Genomic DNA, 21,326 nt, shown 5'->3' on the forward strand with positions numbered 1-21,326 from the left:
GTGTAATCACAGCCCAAATGCCACTGACCCTACACTGTAAACAGACAAGAGTATGGGTTTCAGGACAGCAAAAGGAAATAGGATTTACCAACTATCATTTGAATTATTCTTACACTGCTACATCATCTTCATGAGCTGAGCTGCAATCACTGCTCTTGGCTCACAAATTTATGAACTGAAATTTCATGCTAGTACCTCACTCAAATCTCAGAGTGCATTAATGGCTCAGCTTAAGGGGGACAGCTGCAATGTCAGACTTGATTTCCCACATTTAGGATGAAAAGGAAACATCTCAAAAATTTCTGAGAGTGATCTGGAATGCCAGTCAGTGCACATTTCTCTCATTAAAATAATTACTATAATTTCAAAGAACACCCACTGCTAAAAGGTAAGCTGGCTATAAAGCAATTGCACGTCTTAAAACAACATTTAGTATCTGTCAAAACAGGACAGAAGAAATCCTGTAGCCTTTCAACTGGAGCTTTTGAAAACCTTCAGCATAACAATGATTTCACTGGCATAACACAGCACTAATCCCTAACTCAGCACCAGTAAAGGAAGGATTATTTCAAAGAACTGATGTTGGTATGTAGCTTTTGTCATTCAGTCGGTTGGCAATTTTGAGTTTGTCAGACCTACTATTTCTTAAATATTTGTTGTGACCATCATTACACCACACAAACAAACACAACAGTATCACTAAGATAGCTGTACTCCCAAGTACAATTTTATCTAGTCTTTCAAGCATCAAAACCTTTAAATTCTCTTTTATAGCAGAGTTCTGGTTTATAGTGGAGTGTTTTCTCTGGGCTGTTTTTCTGCCTAGTGATTTCAATGCTACCTGTTCTCTCCATTTTGATGAACAGTAACCACTGCTAAGACAAACATTAAGAGAAGAACCTGTAACTTCAATATATCAATGAACAGAAAATAAAAAAAATATATGAAGTCTAATCAGTAAAAACAATCTAACCACTCAAATCTCATCTTTGTTACAAAATACAACTAATTCATTATACAAGCCACATAAGGAACTGCAAAAGGGTTGAGGATCCACAGCAAAAACAAAGTGAAATATTTTGTCTAGCAGCAGATTTCAGACCAAAAACTCATACATAATTGAACAAACAACAACAAAAAAGAATGAACATGAGAAAGCTGTTGGGTTTTTAGACTTCCTGGCTTTATGTATTACTCAACTAAAATGTCAATACGAGAGATATTAGAGTGCTCTACTTTCAAGTCATGTGCATACCAACAGTGAATATTAATGCAAGTTCTGTGAACACTACCTGGACAGTCACAATTGCCAGTTTCAGGATAAGGAAGAGCTCTCTATATTAACAAAGTTAACAAATAGGGGCCCTTCGAGTATGTTGTATTCTATTAAGGCAACTACATATACACATCATTCCTTAACAGATAATAAATTAAAAGTTTTACTACCTTTGCCCTTTTTTATTATCAAGGCGGAAAAAAATCTAATCATTGCATAATTTGTTTCTGCATAACAAGGTACTAAAAATAAAATAAATAAAATTCAGTTATTAGATCCTATGCCTGTGTTGAGAAAAAGACAAACTCTCTTCTTAACTGCAGGCATTAACACTATGGTAATCTACAACCTGATCTGCATCTGCAGTGATTTCACAAACTACCACTCCTCATGCACTGGTGCCCTTTGCATATGAAACTGAGCAATCATCACTGCTATCTAATGCATTTCCAATGAAGCACAGCAAATGAATCATGTACAAAAAAAAAAAAAAAAAAAAAAAGCAAAGTTCAAAAAAATCACAGACAGAATCAAAGCTTTCCAACAGAGCTAAAAGGTCAAATTACTAACTGTAATGTATCCAGTCATATGCATGGAACTAAAAACTCACTGCATCAATAAGCTGAATTTTAACACTGCTGCCATTTTTACTATATGCTATGGATGTAACACAGCTTAAAACCACCCAGAGAGACTGAATAGATTTTTTTTTAAATACTTATTTAGGAATGTACCCAGTCACAATAATAAAGCAGATTAATGACAGCAGTTACTTCCTCAACTTTAGATATATGCTGCATGAAGACTTTTGCATAACACCACTGACCCTGGATATGACTCCACTAAGAAGAATTTACATGCAGGAAACCTTTCACTTGTTGCAGAAACGACCTCTTTTGTTATTTATGAGTATTTTTAAGATTTTTATCAGATGAACAAATATTAAGCACAAAAATCCACAAAGCATGTTGCTTCTACAGAGAGAAAAAAATTACTGTAAAATTTGCTAAAATATTTGGCAAGTAAAGAGCAATTACACTGTCTGAACAGCCTCAAGTGTTCTACAGATGTGCACATGTACCTGTGCTGCAAAGATCTGCCTGCAGGATGACAAAGAACTCCCACAGTAGTCTCCTAGCCTTTCAAATTCCACTTTTATTATCTCACATTTATTAGAAAAATCAAAGCTATTTTCCTTCCTAGAATAGGAAACTCTTTTGTAAAGAGTTGTGGGTTTTGTGGGGTTTTTATGGGGGTTGTGGGGTGTTGTACTGGCTTGTTGTTTTTTTCATGAAGGGAACATACAGCTATGTTGTGATATTATCTTTGCAGCAGTGCCAGAAAATCACTGAAGCTTGCAAATAGCTCCTATCACATTTTATGTTCTTGCAGTCTTTTAAGATGCTGAGGACTGGGGCACAAACTCCCTCTCACAAAGCAACCTCCTGGGACTGCCTGCACAATCCAAGCCACCTGAGGCTGCTACTCTCAGTCTGCAAAGGCGCTGCTTTGTTTTGTGTTTGCACAGTACCAGTTTCAGAATCAATCACATTTCAGAAGCCCTAATGATGGGTGATCACAGGAATGCAAAAGCTCAGGATGAGGTCCAACAGAATCTCCTTCCTACATTCTGAGGCACAGGCCTGACACTTTATGCAGGACATGGTTATATGCAAACAACATTCTGATGTGGTCTGTCCACCCACTCCCCAGGTGAGAAAACTTGCTCTGGGCATTAATTCCAATCTCTTATTCCAGCTGGGTTTTTATTCTTGGGTTTTAGATACAATGTGCTGGTATAACGAGCCCTTCTCTTCTGACCATATTTTGAGCCTCTGTCAGCTTTGGGGTTGAAGGAGCCACACCAAAGCCAGAGAACAGGGATTTTGATCCTAGATCATCACAGCAATATGCACACACATATTTATATGCATTCTCTTTCCTAAGTCTAGCACAGAACAATATCAGCAGCTTTTTGGGGTGACAAACATCAAACACATTTTACTGTGGCTCTCAGCTTGCTTTTGAGCAATGAAAGCACCAAAGCATCTGGAACCTGGCCATGTAAGAAATTATCAGCTCCCACAGTCCCACGTGCAGCCACAATTACCTGCCTCCTTCTTATGAGTAAAATTCTCTAGGCTTGCTGCCAGGGCTGTAGGAAGACATTCATACTAGTCTTCTATTCAAGATTCATCCTTGACTAAGGCAGTGTAAGGCTTTAGAAACATTCCCAGAGCCCTGTTTTACCCAGCAGTGTGTCTCACTTGAGTGAACTGGCAATGTTTTCAGCCCTCCATGCTGCTCACTCTTCCAGTGTGATGCTTCTGTGTTGCTGCAGTGAAACCACTATAGCCAGCACACATCTGGCACAGCCTGCTCCTCTGTGCTCTGAATTTCATGTGCAAGATCACCTCCCTGTTTTAGAACCACTGATGTTAAATGACAGCTCTAAATATAAAATGAAGAATTTTAAAAAATTTGTCAATTCAGAGACAGTAGACAGTGTGTGTTAGAAAACATGAAAAATTGTACTTATTTCACTGCTGGCAGAATTGGGATAGGAGGGTTCCTCTCACCCACTCCTTTCTGTTCTGTTTACTTTTCTGCTGGTACCACAGGGACTTCTTGCACTACCAACTGTGAAAGACTGTTATATAACTTATTGTTTAACTTTGAGAATAACAGTCTGTCTGTGAAAGAGAGATATGTTCAGTCAGTCTGGAGAAAAAGCAAGAAAATGCCACTTAAACAGAAAAGCATGGGAAGCTCCTGTTTTCCCAGAATACCTATGACATTGCCAAGGTTTTAAAAATCTTCATACCAGACTGCCCTCTGCTGGGCTGTTATTCAATTAAATTCCATCCCTGCCCTTCACAACTCTCCCAGAAATGCTTATGCTTTTTCTAGACTAATGAAAAGATTATTTTTTTCAAAACTTACATATCTGACTAAAAAAACCAGAATTTTTTCCCTCAGAAACAATTCATTCAAGTGAAGAGCTGGAAATGCATCTGTATTTCTCTGCCAACACCATTTTCAGCACCACAGATTTTGTTTAAATCAAGCATACTTAGGATTGGTGTTGAATGCATAATAAGGAAAAGCACCCTGAAGCTATTTGCTTGCATATTGTCTTGTAAATATATTAAGCTGACAAAATTTTATACAACCCTCTTTGGTCCTTATGAATGACCTAGTTTCCTATCTCCATTGAGAATACACACCACTCTGACTCCCTACAGCACACCTGAGATTATTTTTTCTGAAATATCACGGCAACATCATTAATTCTGCAGTCTCTGAAGAATTTTCTTGTCAGGTGCTTTTCACTTGCAAGTGAGGTATTTCTCTTCCTTGACCTTGGTTGCAAGACCTGCAAATTCTGTTCAAACCTAGGTATGAAAGTTCAACTCTCCCTCCACCATGGAGAAAGGTTTGGTACTAGAACACCTACACTACAAATCAACTGTTTTCATGGAAGCTTTTGTAAAACATAATGTCTCTAGCTAGTGGGACTAGTAAAGTTGGTAAAATAAAAACATTTTTTTTATTTATCTGACAAAAACACATGAAAACATGCATTTTATAACATGCTGTGCTCTGCAAAGTTGTATTTTAAAACCTATAGCAGCATCTTAGTACCAAGGAAGTATATTCAGGATAGCACCAAACAGCTCTATAATTTGATTTTGACTAACGATATTTAAATTTTTCCCCCACTACTTTGTGGTCTTCCACTTTCTTAAACACTTAGAAAAAGCTGACCAGAAAACTTACTGAAATGGCCTGCAAAGAAGATTTTTCATCCATTGCACAAGGACGAAACCACATTTTGCAACTGTACTGTTTTGGTTTGGGTTTTGTTGTTTGTTTTTTTTTTTAAATTGCAGAATATTTTTCTCTGACTGTTAAAAGTACCTTTGTTTTCTGTCAGCCTACAGTAAAGACAGCCCTAACATTTTCATGGGTAAATGTGTTGAAAAGTGACACAAACTGATGATCACATTTTCCAAAAGAGGTTCTTGCACAGAAAAGTATTTGCAGGAACTGAGTACACCAAACCAGGCTAAAACCACTTCATATTCATCAAAAGTGTCAGACAAAAAAAGAGACCAATATAGAAACAAAAAGTACTGATCAAACACAGTAGGCAGGAGAGTACAGGGTATTACAAGTATTCATCCACAGGGAAAACATCAGTTCCCTGATAAATAAGGGCACTCAACTGCACATTGCTAAATCTAATATGGGGAATAAAACACATTAATTGCAAAAGGGTTACTGGGATTTTGCACTATAAAGCAGTAGTTCAACAAAATAAGCTTAGGAAATCAATTCCATTTCCATTAACACAGTCTGTACCATAGGTGTGCTGATAAAACTTGTAGGGAAATTTAGAGTTCCCCAATTATACACAGAGTATTAACAGATTTTGACCTCCATTCCTCAATTAAGCAGAACAGATTTTGTTTTCCAGGGAAAAAATTGCAAAATTAAATATAACCAAGAAAATATAATGTAGGGAATATCTAGACACTGGATATTAGAATAAACTTTTTGTGCAGGAAGTACAAGCTGGGGCCAAACACTGACCAAGAAACAAGAACAGTGACACATTGTCCATCAAATGATCTTCTCTGTCTTGGAATGTGTATCAGGCAGAACAACCTCAGTGAAGAAAGAGGGTGTATGATTGTGTCATTGCAGGCTGGAGGAGTGATTTGAAGTAAATTAGGCAGTCTTATTTTCAGGAATTCTTAATCAATGATTCTTAGTTCAATTTTCAACTCTACAACACTAATAAAAAGTGTTCTTTTAACAAAATGTTTTCAAATTAATACCCACTATCAGTTGCTAGAATCTGAAAAACAGAACATGATAATGACAAGGTGCAGGATATTTACCATACCTCAGCTCCACCCATCCATTTTGGTTCATCAGGAAATTCAGCACACAGGATATCTTCTGACTGGTTAGTTCCTAATACATGATAATACAGCTTTTGATGCAGATTAGTGGAGGTCTCAGTACCTAGTGAAATGCAGATATTTAAACTAGTAAGTTCTCAAAGAAACGCAACAATCATATGAAACCCTTAGAAACTTGTGTATCCCTTTGTATATGAATGAGAAATTCAGAAGAGAGGACTAGGAATGGTTCCAAGCTACAACCATTCCCCTCCAAACAAACACCCTCCTACTAAACAAGATAAAACTTTATGCTGGAAACCTGTTTCAAAAGTAACCCTTTCCTTTTATTGTTGATAACAAATCTTCACATTTGAAGAAGGTATCATTTCAAGCTTTGCTTTCTAGAAATAAAAGCAAGCAAAGCAAAGAAAACCAAAAATCCCTGACACTCTCTAATTACATTTTCATTTCCATTTCACCCAGTGCAATTAAGGGAAGATTTACTGCTAATTACATTCCTAGAAACCTTCATACTTCCATTTGCTGAAAATATAAAAGTGATGTATTTTAAAGCACTTATGTATGAGGTACCACTTGATTTATTTTTTTTTAAAAATTCATTCTTGCAACATTTTCCAACATTTCAACTTTTGAACTACAAACAAGAGGTAAAAAAAACCTCAACAAAACAAGGCTGGTGTCTATCTTGCCAGTCTGGCAAAATTACAGCCTTCAAAAGAAAATACAGAGGCAAAATTCTGGCTCTCTCCAGTTTAGTGAAGAGCACATCTCCAGAAGAAACTTTTCAGTAGCTCTGCATCATAGTAAGAGCTGCTAAATTCCTTCCCCCTTGATGCTGCTCCGCAATTTATTCCACTTTGTGCGGTGCTCCTTGGATTTTGCTAGCATAAACATTTCGTTTTGCTTTGCTGTGAACCACACATGAATTAATCTGTTTGAACAAGAGAAACCTTATGCCTCACACTGCTATTCATCAGGTCAATCTCCCAAAGCAGTTTATCTATGCCCACACAAATGCATTAGGGGAAAGATCTAAGTAAGCTTCCAGCAGGCATCAAATTCTAGTCAACACCACCAACACTATGGAACCTAAGTAAATCATCCCAGAGGAAAAGAAAGGGAGCAGCAAACTTTGAGAAAAAGAGGGCCAGGCAGACAAAAAGTGATTCACACTAATTGAACATAGGCTTTGGTGATACAAGACATAATTTGATCTCTAATTGCACAACCAATACAGCCACTTATTTCAATATAGATTTGCAGAGCTAATTGTTGCATCGATTCACTGCAGAAGTGATTCTGCTTCCACACAGCACGCAATTAGAATGGTCATACCTACCATCACTTTTCCCATCTTGTTGTGGGTAGCTGTTATAGAACATGCCTTTTCCATCATGGGTCCATGCCATGCAACTGAATTTAACTCTCTCCAGTGTATCTGGGAGATCCTCAGGACCTTCTACTTTCATAAACTTAATAGTAATCCAATCAGAGCCACTAGAACTCAGGCCATATGCAAAGTATTCACCATCTTCACTGAATGCATAACCTAGGAAATCAGAAACAAACAAAATGAAGAGATATTAAATTGGGATACTAGTTAAAGAAACTGCTCACCAAACAGTAAGAGGAGGTTTATTTCCTAAAAACACTGCAAGACAATACATCTGCTATCACTTAGGAGTCACACCACTTTGTCCAACTCCATGGAATTCTCAATTAATTTGCAGATCCATGTTTAGGCACAGATACTCAGTAAGTGTATCCATATTCAGTAACATAAGTTGTGCCAAGCCAATTATGGTTTGAATCATATTTCTTCTACTGCCTGCCCTGAGCTTGGCAGGAAGAGCTAGAAAATTAAAATAGGTGGAGAACTTGAGTGAAATTTTAAGAGAAACAGTACCAAAGAAGCTAACAAAGATGCAAGTTGTATATTGAAATAGTGTAAATACCACTTAAAAATGGAGTCACTGAAAACTAGATCCTTTAAAACCGTGAAAACTGAAGTAACTGGGAAACCACTAGCATGCAAATGGTTAATTACCAGTATTCTCAGCTAAGACCTGTGATATACATTTCACTTTATCCAAACAGTGATAAGACAATAAGACAATAAAGAGCTTCCATTTTAGTTGATGAAGATCAAATTCATGCTTGCAAATCAAGTCAAGCGAAGAGACTGAATTATCACAGGTCTGTACAGACCTGAAAGCATCTACCAAAAAACAACCTAGGAAAGAGTTGCATTTCACAGACATGACAGTTTTGAGAGGCACTCAATATATTCTCTCCCAAAAGAATGTAAGAGTGGCAATTCTGATTCAGAACACAATTCCATCTAGTTGTCCTCAGGAGTAACCACATAATCATGGAATGGTTTGGTTGGAAGGGATCTTAAAAATCATCTAGATCCTACCCTCCTGCTGTAGACAGGGACACTTCCACTAGACAAAGGCTGCTCAAAGCTCTGTCTAACCTGGCCTTGAACACTTTCAGGTGTGGGAAATGCACAGCTTCTGTGGGCAACCTGTACCAGTGCCTCACCACCTTCACAGTAAATAATTTTTTGATAATATCTAATCTAAACCTCTTTCAGTTTAAAACCATTCTCCCTTGTCCTATCACTACATGCCCTTGTAAAAAGTCCCTCTCCAGCTTTCTTGTAGGCCCCATTTGGGTACAGGAAAGCTACCAGAGGGTCATCCCACAGCTTTCTCTTTTCCAGGCTGAATAATCTCAACTCTCTCAGCCGTTCATCATAGGTGAGGTGCTTCAGCCCTCTAATCTTTTCATGGCCCTCTTCTGGACTCCCTCCAACAGATCCTAGAATGGGGCCTAGATTTAGACACAGTGCTCCAGGCAGAGTCTCACAGGAGCCCAGTGGAGGGGCAGAATCCCATCCCTTGCCCTGCTGGCCACGCTGCTTGGGATGCAGGCCAGGATTAAATCTCTTTCTGGGCTGCAAGCTCACATTGCTGACTCATGTCCAGCCTCTCATCCACCAGGACCCCCAAGCCCTTGATAGCAAGGATGCTCTCAATCTCTTCATTCCCCAGCCTGTGCTGATACTGTGCAATGCAAGCACAAGAACAAAATGCAGGAATAAATGCAAGAACAATGCAAGCACATGTAATATTTCCTTCAAATATTCTTATCATCTCCAACCATATTTAGTTTAGCAGATTCCTTTTCCATGCAGTAGTCGGCTAATACTCCTGAATGTTTCCCTTCACCTTGATTATGTCCAGCTTCCACCATCACCATCCATTGGTAAGGGTTCTACACATCTACTTCTTGCAGCATGAACCATCACCTTCTTCTGTTTGCTTGGGACTTGACTCCCACTGCTTTGATTTGATATTCCCTCATTCTTGTAATAGAAAAATGACTAATCAACCCTTATTCCTTCTCTTCATCCTATTGCATGCCACAAATGATTCTGCAGACCTCTAATATCCTTGCTAAACTGTCCCTTTTCCAAGCTGATTACTCCAGGCACACTCGGTTTTTCCTTTGATTGTTCCTATTGCCCTCCTCCAACCTGTATTTCAGAGCCCCTTTTGAGCTGAGGAGACTGGGACTTGATTTAGTGTTCAATGGTACAGTATAAACTTCTGGGTTGCTAATGTAACTGTGTCTCGTTGTTTTGTTCTGTTTCATATAACCACAGAATCATGAGGGTTGGAAAAGACCTCCAAGAGTTCAACCTTTGACTGATCACCACCTTGTCAACTAAATCTCAGCACTGAGTGTCACACAGTTTTTCTTGAATGCTTCTAGGGAGAAATTTCTTCCTGATGAATAAATTGGTATTTGATGTACTTGTTCAGCTCCTACCAAGAATCAAGTTAACCAAGAATCCAATTTTCATGGAATTGCACGTTACACTCCAAGCATTGCTCCCAAGAGATCATCATGAGCTCAAGAGTTCACTCCATCCGTTCCTCCATAAATGAAGTTAGGATTGTTTGTTCCTCTGTGCATCACTTAATTTATCTGCACAAAGACTTTTACCTGTTAATTTATTGCCTACTTAAATTATTACTAAGGTCTTCCTGCAACTCTTTAGTCATTCTTCAACCAGGAGTAACTTTGTACTGTCAGCAATTACTGCCACCTCACTGCTCACTCCTTTTTCTAGTATGCTCACAGATGAACACTGCAAATCCTAGCACAGTCCTTGACAGGACTTTACTTGACAGCCATTCAGTTCTTCCTTTCCCTGCCCTTAAATCGATTATTAATCAACACTGGAAGTTTTCCCTCTTGTTACACAGCTGTTGATTTTCTAAGTGCATTTGGAAGGAGACTATGCCTTAAGACTTCTAGAAACACTAGAAGAATCTCTAGAAAATTCTAGATATTATATGCATGCAATATACACAGATTAAGGCAGGACTTCACTATTGTTCATAAAAAAGCCATATTGATTCTTTTCAGCTAGGTCACTTTAAGAGAAACATTTATTAATTCTGACGGCTGTTTTTATTAACTGTCCTTGAACAGACTTAGAGGACTTCTAGGTTCAAGAGCCTGCTTCTAAAAATGAGCAAGTAGGGAGTGAAAACTGATAGCTAAGAGAAGTTACAGCCTTAGTGAACACAAACAATTTTGTGATCACAGAAGTTAATGCTATGTTCCTTCACAGTCTCTTACTTGTTGGCTTGTGTTAAAGCTGCAAAATACAATTTTAAGATAACTAATCAATATAAAAACAAACTTTTTTTCCTTTCTATGGACAGCCTCAAGAGCTGCTCATACTTCACTGGAAACCTGTTACTGATTTGTGAAAAAAAGCACTGGGAAACTGAACCAAGTTAATTGTGGATACAATGTAGATTTAGAAATGTTCTTCTGACAGACTGTACAAATCCACATAGGGCTATTATAATTACTTAAATTTTCAGCTTCTGCTGAAGACTGAGAGTTACTCAGCAGGAACTGCTGTCTCACTAACCTCGTAAGGCCACCGTGCCATCATCAGAAAGCTTATTTGGATCAAGAAAAACTTTGGCATCAGCATCCAAGGAATCTTGTACATATAAAACTCGCTGATTCTGGAGCCCGGTATTGTAGAAGTGAAAATACCTAAAAAGAACACAAGAGGGAAAAATTGAGTAGGAAGAACTCTAATTTTCAGTTAGGCAAGCACAAAAAAACTTGTATAAAGTTGTCATGAAGTGAATAAAACACAGATGAACAGGTTAGGGAAACACAAGTTTCACAGCAGAGTAGGAGTCATGGCTAGGATTCAAAATATCATTTAAAAATAAAAGTTGCATTGCCACAGTGCATTTCAAAGAATTCTAAGTATACTATAAACTCCATATAACTGTCTATGTTAAACAACTCTGGCAGCTGCAGCATTTCTCTGTTACAAGCACTGGCACAAGTTCCCATCCCTTATGTTCTCAGCTTTCTCATTCATACAGCTGCTTTCAATCCATGCTAGGTGACAGACATGCTCAAATCAAATAGAACCAAAACTGTTTCAATGTCCTTACAAATGTGTGTTTGAAAAAGTTGTAGGAACAGAGCTGTCTTTAGTGAGTGATACTCTTCATCATCCTAAGACACATCCTAAGACACCACAGAGCTTACAGAAATTAACACCCATCTTCACAGTACTTTACTATAAAAACACGTCTTAAAAAAACAGGCAGCAGTTTGGGGGAAGAGGAGAATTTGCCTGGGGGAACAGGAGAATTTACAGAGCAACATTCAAATCTAAATATAAGTTCATCTATTCCCTAAGACTGACAACCACTTGGGTGCAAACATGGGAACTTGGTAAAGCCAGAAGGGGAAAATATACTCACAAGGGCTTGGTTAACAATATCAGCTAGTAATATGTTCAAGTAATAACAGTTATGTTCAGCAATGTTCTGAAAGATTAAAATAAATAGAAGAAAAAGAAAAGTAATTTTCTATTTGATCAGCCATTTTCTTGTCAATTCCATTTCTGCAATGCTGGGCAACAAGCTGGGAAGCAAAGGTCAAGCAATGAGACAGACACAGCACTTCCCTGGGCACCTTTCCTTTCTGCAGACTCCATAGAATAACTCCTCAAACACTGTCCTTCAGCAGCTATCCTTCACCAGAAAACCAGAGTGGTTAAATTTAAGGATTTCTAAGTGTCATGAGCAATTCAGAAAATTCTTCAAATAGAATAGTTCCTTTCCCCACACCTGTGGGACTGTTATTTAAATTGGTAGAGACCTCTTGATCCCCTCAAACACCACAACAGAGGGATTTTCTATTATATTTGAACTGCTCTGATTTAAATCCAGCACATGCCAAGAAATAGAGTATCCCTCAGAAAGACTAAAAAAATACCTATTAAAGTTGAAGTAAAGTGTCATGAATTACAAGCAAGCACATCAAGCTCTGGGCACAAATGTTCTTCCTGGAGGACAGTCAGCTGCATTAAATAAAGAATTTGTATCTGTTAGCAGAGACTGCATTTATCACTGCCAGCCCTTCTGCAACATTAGGCCTTAATAGCACTGAAGGTAACAACACCCAGACATGTTTGCACTGCACAGGGAGAATGGGTCAGAGAACCCAGAGCAGACACTGACCACACCTGGCCACCTGCTACATCTGCATGAGCATCACATACAAACTAGCAAGCTTTGCCTGACTCAGTAAGGCAAACTTCCCCAGATGCAGCACTGTCCTAAACAGCTCCACTGCCTCTGGGCATAAACCTCACACCTCTATACACTGACATGTTGTGCCACATCCACAACAACTAAAATTCACATTAAATCCAGCAACAGCTTGGGTTCACTCCCCACCATATACCTTCAACAAACCCCACACAGAACAGAATTTCCCTCCTTTAGTAGTATCAGTCAGTGCCTTCCTCACAGCAAAGATCACTAAAACAAATCCCTCTCAATATCTGTGTAGAAATCTTAAGGCAACAAGATATCCTCTCTTTCTCATCATCTGTGGATTATGGTGAACACATGTATGACATACCTGGGTGCCCACTCAACAAAGATAAAACAAATTGAAAATATTGAAAAATATTATCTGTGTTTCCCATTATTAAGAGTGGCTGGTTGCTTGCACTACCTCTTTTTTAACTTCTGAAACAATCTTTAGATGTAGTTAAGTCCCTTTACTCCCTTTCTCTAGAAGCTTGATAATGTTTCTAAAAGAAGTCACATTAAATTCAGTAGCAGCTGCAGCCTCCAGATCTTGGGTAAGACACAGAAACACCATTTCTTCACCTGGCCACAGATTTAAAGCAGGGATATGAGTAGGTAAGGCATTGGAATATAGCAGGATTTCTTTGTTTCTGAGAAAACAGATCTTTTTCCATCAGTTGCTTTAAGTCCTTCAAGTGATTTTTCCTATATACCCTGCAGCTACAGGAACAGCTTTTCACAAGGGAATTCCTACTGCTTTTCACTGGCTATCACTAAACAAAAAAAGCCTACCAGCTGCTCAACAAATGACCAGTGTAAGAGCAGGGTTCTAGCAAGTATCACACATGATAAGCTTATTCTGTTTTCAGAGAACATGCCTTTAACTATACTGACAGTGGCCAAGCCTTTCTGAAAGGAACTACTCAAAGCTTTACTTTTACAATAATTATTCTACAAAATCGTCTAAGTTCCGATAAACTCAAAAATTTTTCTTATAAAAGAAAAGACAATAAAAGAAGAAGATAATATGATTGGGAACTGGAGAGAGTGAAGCACTTTTTGCTCTGCATCATGCAACCACACATGTTAACATTGGCTTAGTTTTCTTACTTAGCAGCTATAAAAAAATAAATACAAATATAGTTTGTTTTCCTAATTAATAGTTGCTTCTGACTTGCTTCACATTCATCTCCACCTCCAAAGACATTCCTCACATACCTTTTTCCTTTCTTGAAGTGGCAGCTGTACTTAGGATAATCATAGAGTTCAGTCATTCGTTCCTTGAACAGCCCTCTCACAGGACACTGCTCGAGAAAGGGAACTGTGAGCTTGTTCTGAGCCTCCACAAACGCCTGAAAGAAAACAATCAAAAAATATAAACTCAAGCAAAAATGCCTATTTTCTACAGAAAACATTTTCAGAAGCAATGCATCACAGACATCTTTCCCCCATATAGATTATGCAGTGTCACACCTGAAGAATCTTACATGCTTATTTGCATTATGCCACAATTCTTTAATAGGACTCAATTTATATCTTGAATAATGACTCTCAAGGGCATACACTGGAGTAACCAGCCAGGAGAAAAGACAGTCCTGCCTTTCCCCTTAAAAAACCCCAAAACAACTACCAAAGAAACCCTTAGCAAACAAAAACCCAAACAAATACACAAAAAAATCCCCAAAACTTAAGGTAACAACCTCCAAAAGCACACCATGCTTTTAAAAACTCTCACATTTGCCCAAATGACAAATATTGCCCACAGACTGCACTATTATTTCAGGAGCTGGGAAGAGCTTTAAGAGGACACAAAATGCCATGTGCATCATCTATTCATACTATTAACATAACACACAGAATTAGTCCCAGCCAGGATTTCATGATAAGCTCAAAGTATGGCTCAAAGATCAGTTCTTAGGAAAAAAATACTAATCTCTGAAAACTTTGGGAAGTCTGGTTTCTTTAGAACACTCCAGCTTCCATCACAAACATGTATGGACAGTGATTAAAACCATTACCATTCCAGCTGTTTGTTGCATGCATGGAAAACCTGGTGCTCTGTTGGTGTTCCATCATCCCTATTTATAGCATGGTACATTAACCTAAAATTAATACCTAAGCATCTTAAGGTGAATCACAGCTGCCAACAAGCAGACATGCAGGCTTTTCTGCCTCTAACATGAAAGCTTTTCTGCCTCTAACATGAAGGTAGGAGAGGACACTGTGTGTGGCTGTAAGTCACAGCCAAATGTCGCAGTGGCAGCTGCAGTGTCACCCTCGACCTCCAGCTCCTCACCTCCAGCACAAAATCCTGTCCACTCATCCCTTGCTTACATGGGGCTCCTTTCCAGGAGAGGGTTTGAAACAGCCTGTTGTTTCTACCTGTCCTGAATCTGTTACAGGGCCATCAGATCAATGCATTCTAACATCTGAGTTACACCTCATTGCAGGGCATGACCCACAGGAACAGCAGTAATCCACATTGCACAACTTGTGCTCCACAGATCTCCAGAAAAGCCAGTGGCTGTATAGGAGAGTACCTGGCACACACTTAGCAGCTGCTATCAGTGTTTAGTCGTGTATTAATTCTTCAGGTGAAGAATTAATATGTGCACAGCACATCCCATTGGTAAGTCATGCAGCCTCCACATTGCATTGCTATAATCATTCCCCCACCAGATGGTGGAAGAACTTAATTAAATCTACCCAAAATTATGTGTATCTGAATTGGTTTCTCTAAATGGAAACATGTGAATTTCAAAGACTACATACACAAAAATATGGACTGTGGATTCTATACAAATAAACAAACTTCTCCCAGTCCTGTGACATTTTCAGAGAAAAAGTGGATTATAAAAACATGTGTAAGACCATCTAGCGTACTGGACAAGCTAATGCACTTTCCAGTTACATGCAGGGAACAGAAATTGGCACACATCTTTGTCTCATCCATCAATAACATGACCAAAATGACAACATTGCTGCAAGGGTATACTGGAACTGTGTGTTACCCACTTTAAACTGCATAGACACATCTTACCACATCTGCTTTCATTAGTGATATTTAAAGAAACACAGACTTTTCCTTACAAGCATTTGTTGCCCAAGAGCATGCTTACAGACTAATTATGACACTCACACCTGTATCACTCTTAATTTTGCTTTTACAGGAACTTAATATATTTTTCTCATTTCCAATCAGTATGCACCAAAGATTCTTAGATTATTTGTAAATGGAATGCCACAGCTGCATGAAAAAGGAGCAAGGAATTACAGATTTTTCAAAGAGTTTTGTGGAGAAGAATACAGTCCACTTTGGAAACTATTTCCACGCTTTTGAGTGTGAAGTTACACTCATGTTTAAAAGCAATACATAATTGAAATATTGCTCTAGATAAAGTACAAGAACATATGTCAGCAGAAACTCTCACAGTAAACAACGTCACCCACCACGCTGAGCTAAACAGATGCCACCAAGCTACAGGTCTAATAGTAACTGTATGCCTTCATGAATCTAGAGAGAAAGATTTTTATTGTACCTGTGGGTATCTGCCTCTGACAATGTATCATAAGCCTTGAACCAGGGCAGACTTTGCTAGCAGCAGAAAGGAAAGAGTAAGGGTCCAAGTAAAGCAACTTCTTATGGCTGCTTTGGAAGATAAGGTAATTTGAAAAGCAGAACAATTTTTAAAGCATTGTACTAGCAGTAGAGATGGTCTACTTGAGGCTGAAGTGTCTGGCCATTAAGTAGGCCAAGTGTCATTCTAAAATAACAGTCAAACTAAATTTCATCTAAGAAATGCCACAAGTTCTTTTTAACCATGCTTTTCTACTACATATCACCTTTTAACATTCTACTAAGCCACTCTATCCAGATAATTATTCCACTGACAGTATATGCTTTCCATGAAAAAGCCTTAGAATAGAAACTGTTTTAACACGACCAGTCTTTGTTATTACTCTGCAAAGCATTTACAGTTCATATATATATGCAGCCAAGGTTAGCTCAGTGAATTCCTACAAGAGAGCACATACCTTTCTAAGTATTACAAAGAAAAATTTATTAGAGTTCTTGTGACTTCCAAGGGCAATTGGAAAATTAATCAAAACGTGAACAAAACACTGATCTATTATCAAATCCATTTAATTGTAGATTGAGAGTTTCAGTTCTAGTCTTAATTCAATTACACACATGCTCAGAACAGTACAAGCCAACCCCACACGATCCCTGCTTTTTCACCACTTGTCCATCCCTCATGTCTGGAACAAGCTCAGCATTACTGCCTACACTGGCAGTGAGTTAAGGCACTGTACATGACTAAAATAGCAGCAAAAGGCTTTGCTGTAGTTTAAAATGACCTTATTTCCCACAAAGTGTTGAAACAAACCAAGAAGTTGGAAGTCCAACTAAGCCAAAGCCAGACAGTGAAAGTGTGGTGTTGCAGTTGTGGCTTATGTCATTACCAGAAGTGTTTCACCAGTGTAGCACATTTCAGCTATGCCAGGGATGTTTCCTCAATCTGTCTTAGAAGTCAACAGTCAAAAAGCAGCATACCATGAACTCACATTCTGCACTCTCCCCAAAGTGAGATAGGAACTTCCCCACCTGACCACGGATTCATTTTTATTACACTATACCTTACATATCTGGAGGAGGGAGTTCAGTTACCTTACATATCTGGAGGAGTTGGTTTGTGTGCTTGGGTGTCCTTGACTGGTCCAACCAAGCACACACAGGGAAAAAAAAGTTTATGTTTCTTTTCAGTATGACACCACCACCTTGAACATTCAAACTGGCCAAGAAAAATGGGCACAAGATAAGCATGGGCTTAGTTTTAAAAATTCTGTGATCTAAGTTATACTAAATATTCCAGACTTTCATAGAACAATAGAATGGTTTGGATAGGAAAGGACTTTGAAGATCCTTTAGTTAAATGCCATGGGCTGGGACAATTGCCAGTAAACCAGGTTGCTCAAAGCCCTATTCAACCTTTCCTCCATTAAAACACAGGGACAAAATAATGGCATTGCTGTTGGTGACATGAGATATCACATGAACTACAATTCCGTTCACTATGTAAGTTTTCCAAATGTATTGGCAGGTTCTTCAGAAGCACAGTACCAGTGCATCTGGTCTATAAAAGAGAAGCATGTGAAAGCAGCTACTCCTATGCAAAGAAGGGCTACCTTTGTCTCCTCACTGTCGGGATCTTCGAGCCAGCAGTACGGATCACTGATTTTACATCCATGGTAATCCGACACCTGAATTTATAAAAGACAGTAATTTAAAAAAAGACATGCACACAAGCAAACTCTATCCATCAAGAAATGATAAGTCAGCATGAGGAAGGGCATTTGGAATTTCACAAAAGCATACAGTACTAAGGAGCAAAGACAGAAGCAACACATTGCTCCCAGGTGAGGTACAAGTATTACCACTCTTTGGTGATACACCACAGCAGCAGAGTAGTTCTCAGAAAAAAACACAGAGCACCACAAAAATGGTGAAAGGCACATAAATTCCTTCCACAAGATAGATTAGTAAGCAAAAAAGAAACTCCACCAACCAAACCAAGACCCTTAAGGTTTTCAAGCCAAATTATAAACCTCGATTACTGGATGTACCCAAGGTATGGCTCCTGGTTAAACAAACAGTCTCTGGTTTAGCCCTCCAAACTACTGTTGCCCACAAATATGTGCATAATGTGTATATATATATAAATCGTAATTTAAAAAATAAAATGCCCACCCCCAAAACAACAAACAAAACAAATAAACCACAGAAGATTAATCCACGTGGTTGAATTTACCTGCGTCCTTCCTCCAGTACATAAAAAAGACTAGATACCTGCTACTAGGGCTTGTCAGTTCAGCCTTACAGTCAACTAGGAAAGTAAATACTTCAGGATTTCTTCCAGCTTTGGCTCATATCGGCAAACATTTTGTTTAAATGCAATGCACAATGCACAGTGCTTTGAGGAAGGGAAAGAAAATCAATCCCATTTTAGCCAAACTTAAACTGTAATCCCTTGTGTATCCAGATGCGGTGGAAACACAGGGAGATGAGACTATGTTACAGATGTGCCATCCTATATAAATAGACTATTTGTTCCTCTGCTGACGCTGCTGCAGCCCGGGCGGAGGCCTGGGTTTCCCTGACACACGCACCGGTACCGAAGCTCCGGGACGCGCCCCGGGGCCGCTGCTCCCGCGCCCGCTCCGCACCGGCCCCGGCCCCGGCCCCGGCCCCGGCCCCGGCCCCGCACACGCGGGACGTGCCCGGAGGCACCGGCGCAAGGGCCCCAATCCCGCCCTAACGAGCCCCCGGCAGCCGCCGCGGCCCGCGGGCGCGACAAACCCGAGGCTCTCTGCACGGAGCACGCCGGGCGTTCCGCGGCCGCCGCCGAACAAAGCCCCGAGAGCCGAGGCGGCACCGCCGCCCCGAGGCGGCCCCGCCGGCAATGGCGAGCCGGGTGCCCCCGCCCAGGCCCGGCGGTCGCCGCACACCGGGTGCTGTCCCAGCCAGCGCCCTACTCACGGCGGTCTCATCGCGATAAACCTCGGGGTACTGGAAAGCCGGCATGGCGGGCTGCGGCAGAGAGGGCCGGGAAGCAAAGGAGGCGGAGGAGGAAGAGGAGGAGGAGGAGGCGAGGCGCGGAGGCGGCCGCGGGGCTGGGGCCGTGTTTTGGGTCGCGGCGGCAGCAGCAGCCGGCAGCAGGCGCGCAGCGCGGCACAGGCGCAGCGCCGCTGCCGCCATACGGCCGCCCCCCGCCAGCGCCGTGCGCCGCGCAGCGCCCCCTGCCGGCTCCCGCCGCGCGGGCGGCACGGGGCCGGGCGCCATGGCGGCGGCTGAGGAGCCGGCCCTGCCGACCTTGCACTCTGCTCCCCGCTCCCGGTGCTCCGGCAGGGTTCGGTACCCGGCTGCACCCGGGTTTCATCCTCCTTATAGTAAACGTTTGCCAAAAAATAAAATCGCAGGTTCTCGAGCGGTCATTCTTTTCCCGCTCGGCTCCCCAGCCTTGGCACACAGTGAGGAAAGAAGCGGTTGGGGTCTGGCTGGCCGAAGTCCCCTGCTGGCCCGAAATTAGAGCTGATTCCTAGATGGGGTTGATTATTTGATTCTGATTCTGTGACTCAAGCAGCTCAAAGCCAGATCATAGAATCACAGAATCGATTAGGGTGGAAAAGACTTAGAGATCATCAACCTGTGACAGAACTCTACCTTGTCAAGCAAACTGTGGCAGTAAGTGCCATATCCAGTCTTTCCTTAAACACTTTAGAAATGGTGACTCCACCACCTCTCTGGGCACCCCATTCTGATGTCTAACCACCCCTTCTGTGAAGAACTTCCTCCTGATGTCCAACCTAAACCTACCATAGTGCAGCTTAAGACTGAGTCCTCTCATTCTGTCACTGGTTGCCTGGGAAAAGAGATGGACCCTCACCTGGACAGAACCTCCTTTCGGGGAGCTGTAGAGAGCGATAAGGTCACTCCTGAGCTTCTCTTCTCCAGGCTAAACTTGGCTTGGTCCACTCAAACCTATAGAGTAGAACCTCTAGTGTGTTTCCATCTAACAGAACTCTACAAGTTTCCAGCGACTCCCCTTCACCCTAGAAGCGAAGGCCAAGTTGGCCACTTGGTCCCAGTGGAGATGGCACTCCAGAGCACCAGCCTGGCTGGCTGGTGCTTGTCAGCTTGTCACCTTTGCCTCAGAGTTATGGTGTGTAGTCCCACACCAGCCTCCACTCTGGCCTGCGCAGCCAGGCTGGATGAAAGGGTGCCCAGTAAAGGTGTTTCAAGTGTATGAATTCAGGCTCATTCATGGATATTTTTTTTACAATAGGATTTCCTGGGTCAGAAAACTTGCAAATATTTTTCCTCCAGGGAGAGACCAGGTGTACTCCTCCTGCACAATGGAGGAGATAGGAGGCAGTTTGGCAGCATGGATGAACCAATTTTCTTCCAAATGAAGCTGCTGCCCACAGCCTTTGCCAAGCTGTCCTGTCAGCCTGGGGAGGACTTCACTGCAGCTTTTCATCTAGGGTAAACTCATGTGTATGTGTGGTTAATGGCACCAGCTGGAGACATGGAGGTTCATGTGTGGCCTTTAAAGGTCTGGTAAGCCCAAAGAGTGCTCATGGTTGTTAGTAAAATAACCACCTGGAATGACAATCACCTAAAACATTTTAGAAATGGCATCAAACCTTTATAGTTACCAGCTCAGACCTGTGTCTTGATTGCCTTCTCTTAATGAAAAGTTACCATCTCCAATTGGACATCCTGTGTAGAAACTGCGGGTTGTGTACATATGAAATATGCCAGCCCCGCAATGGCCACTGTTACTAAGTGACATAACCGTGACATAACCGTGCTCATCATCTTTGCTTACATCCTAAACAACAGCTATGTGGCTTCTTTTCTCTCATCCCTTCTCTTTGGGATTTTTCCTTCTT

At 40.7% G+C, this 21,326-nt stretch overlaps 1 protein-coding gene across 1 annotated transcript in view; it reads right to left on the bottom strand.

The window, feature by feature from the left end:
- PREP (prolyl endopeptidase) overlaps positions 1–19,633 on the bottom strand; it is an 85,576-nt gene extending 65,943 nt beyond the window's left edge. The window contains exons 1-6 of the mRNA XM_059468626.1: positions 19,411–19,633; positions 18,060–18,134; positions 14,091–14,224; positions 11,171–11,301; positions 7,550–7,759; positions 6,189–6,310 (exon numbers count right to left, since the gene is read on the bottom strand). Of these exons, the coding sequence (XP_059324609.1) occupies positions 6,189–6,310; positions 7,550–7,759; positions 11,171–11,301; positions 14,091–14,224; positions 18,060–18,134; positions 19,411–19,629 (891 nt within the window). The 5' untranslated portion in view covers positions 19,630–19,633. The remainder of the gene's footprint in view (positions 1–6,188; positions 6,311–7,549; positions 7,760–11,170; positions 11,302–14,090; positions 14,225–18,059; positions 18,135–19,410) is intronic.
- Between the last annotated feature and the right edge of the window lie 1,693 nt (positions 19,634–21,326).

This window comes from Ammospiza nelsoni, chromosome 3, assembly GCF_027579445.1.
Source record: "Ammospiza nelsoni isolate bAmmNel1 chromosome 3, bAmmNel1.pri, whole genome shotgun sequence".
NCBI classification, from domain to species: domain Eukaryota; kingdom Metazoa; phylum Chordata; class Aves; order Passeriformes; family Passerellidae; genus Ammospiza; species Ammospiza nelsoni.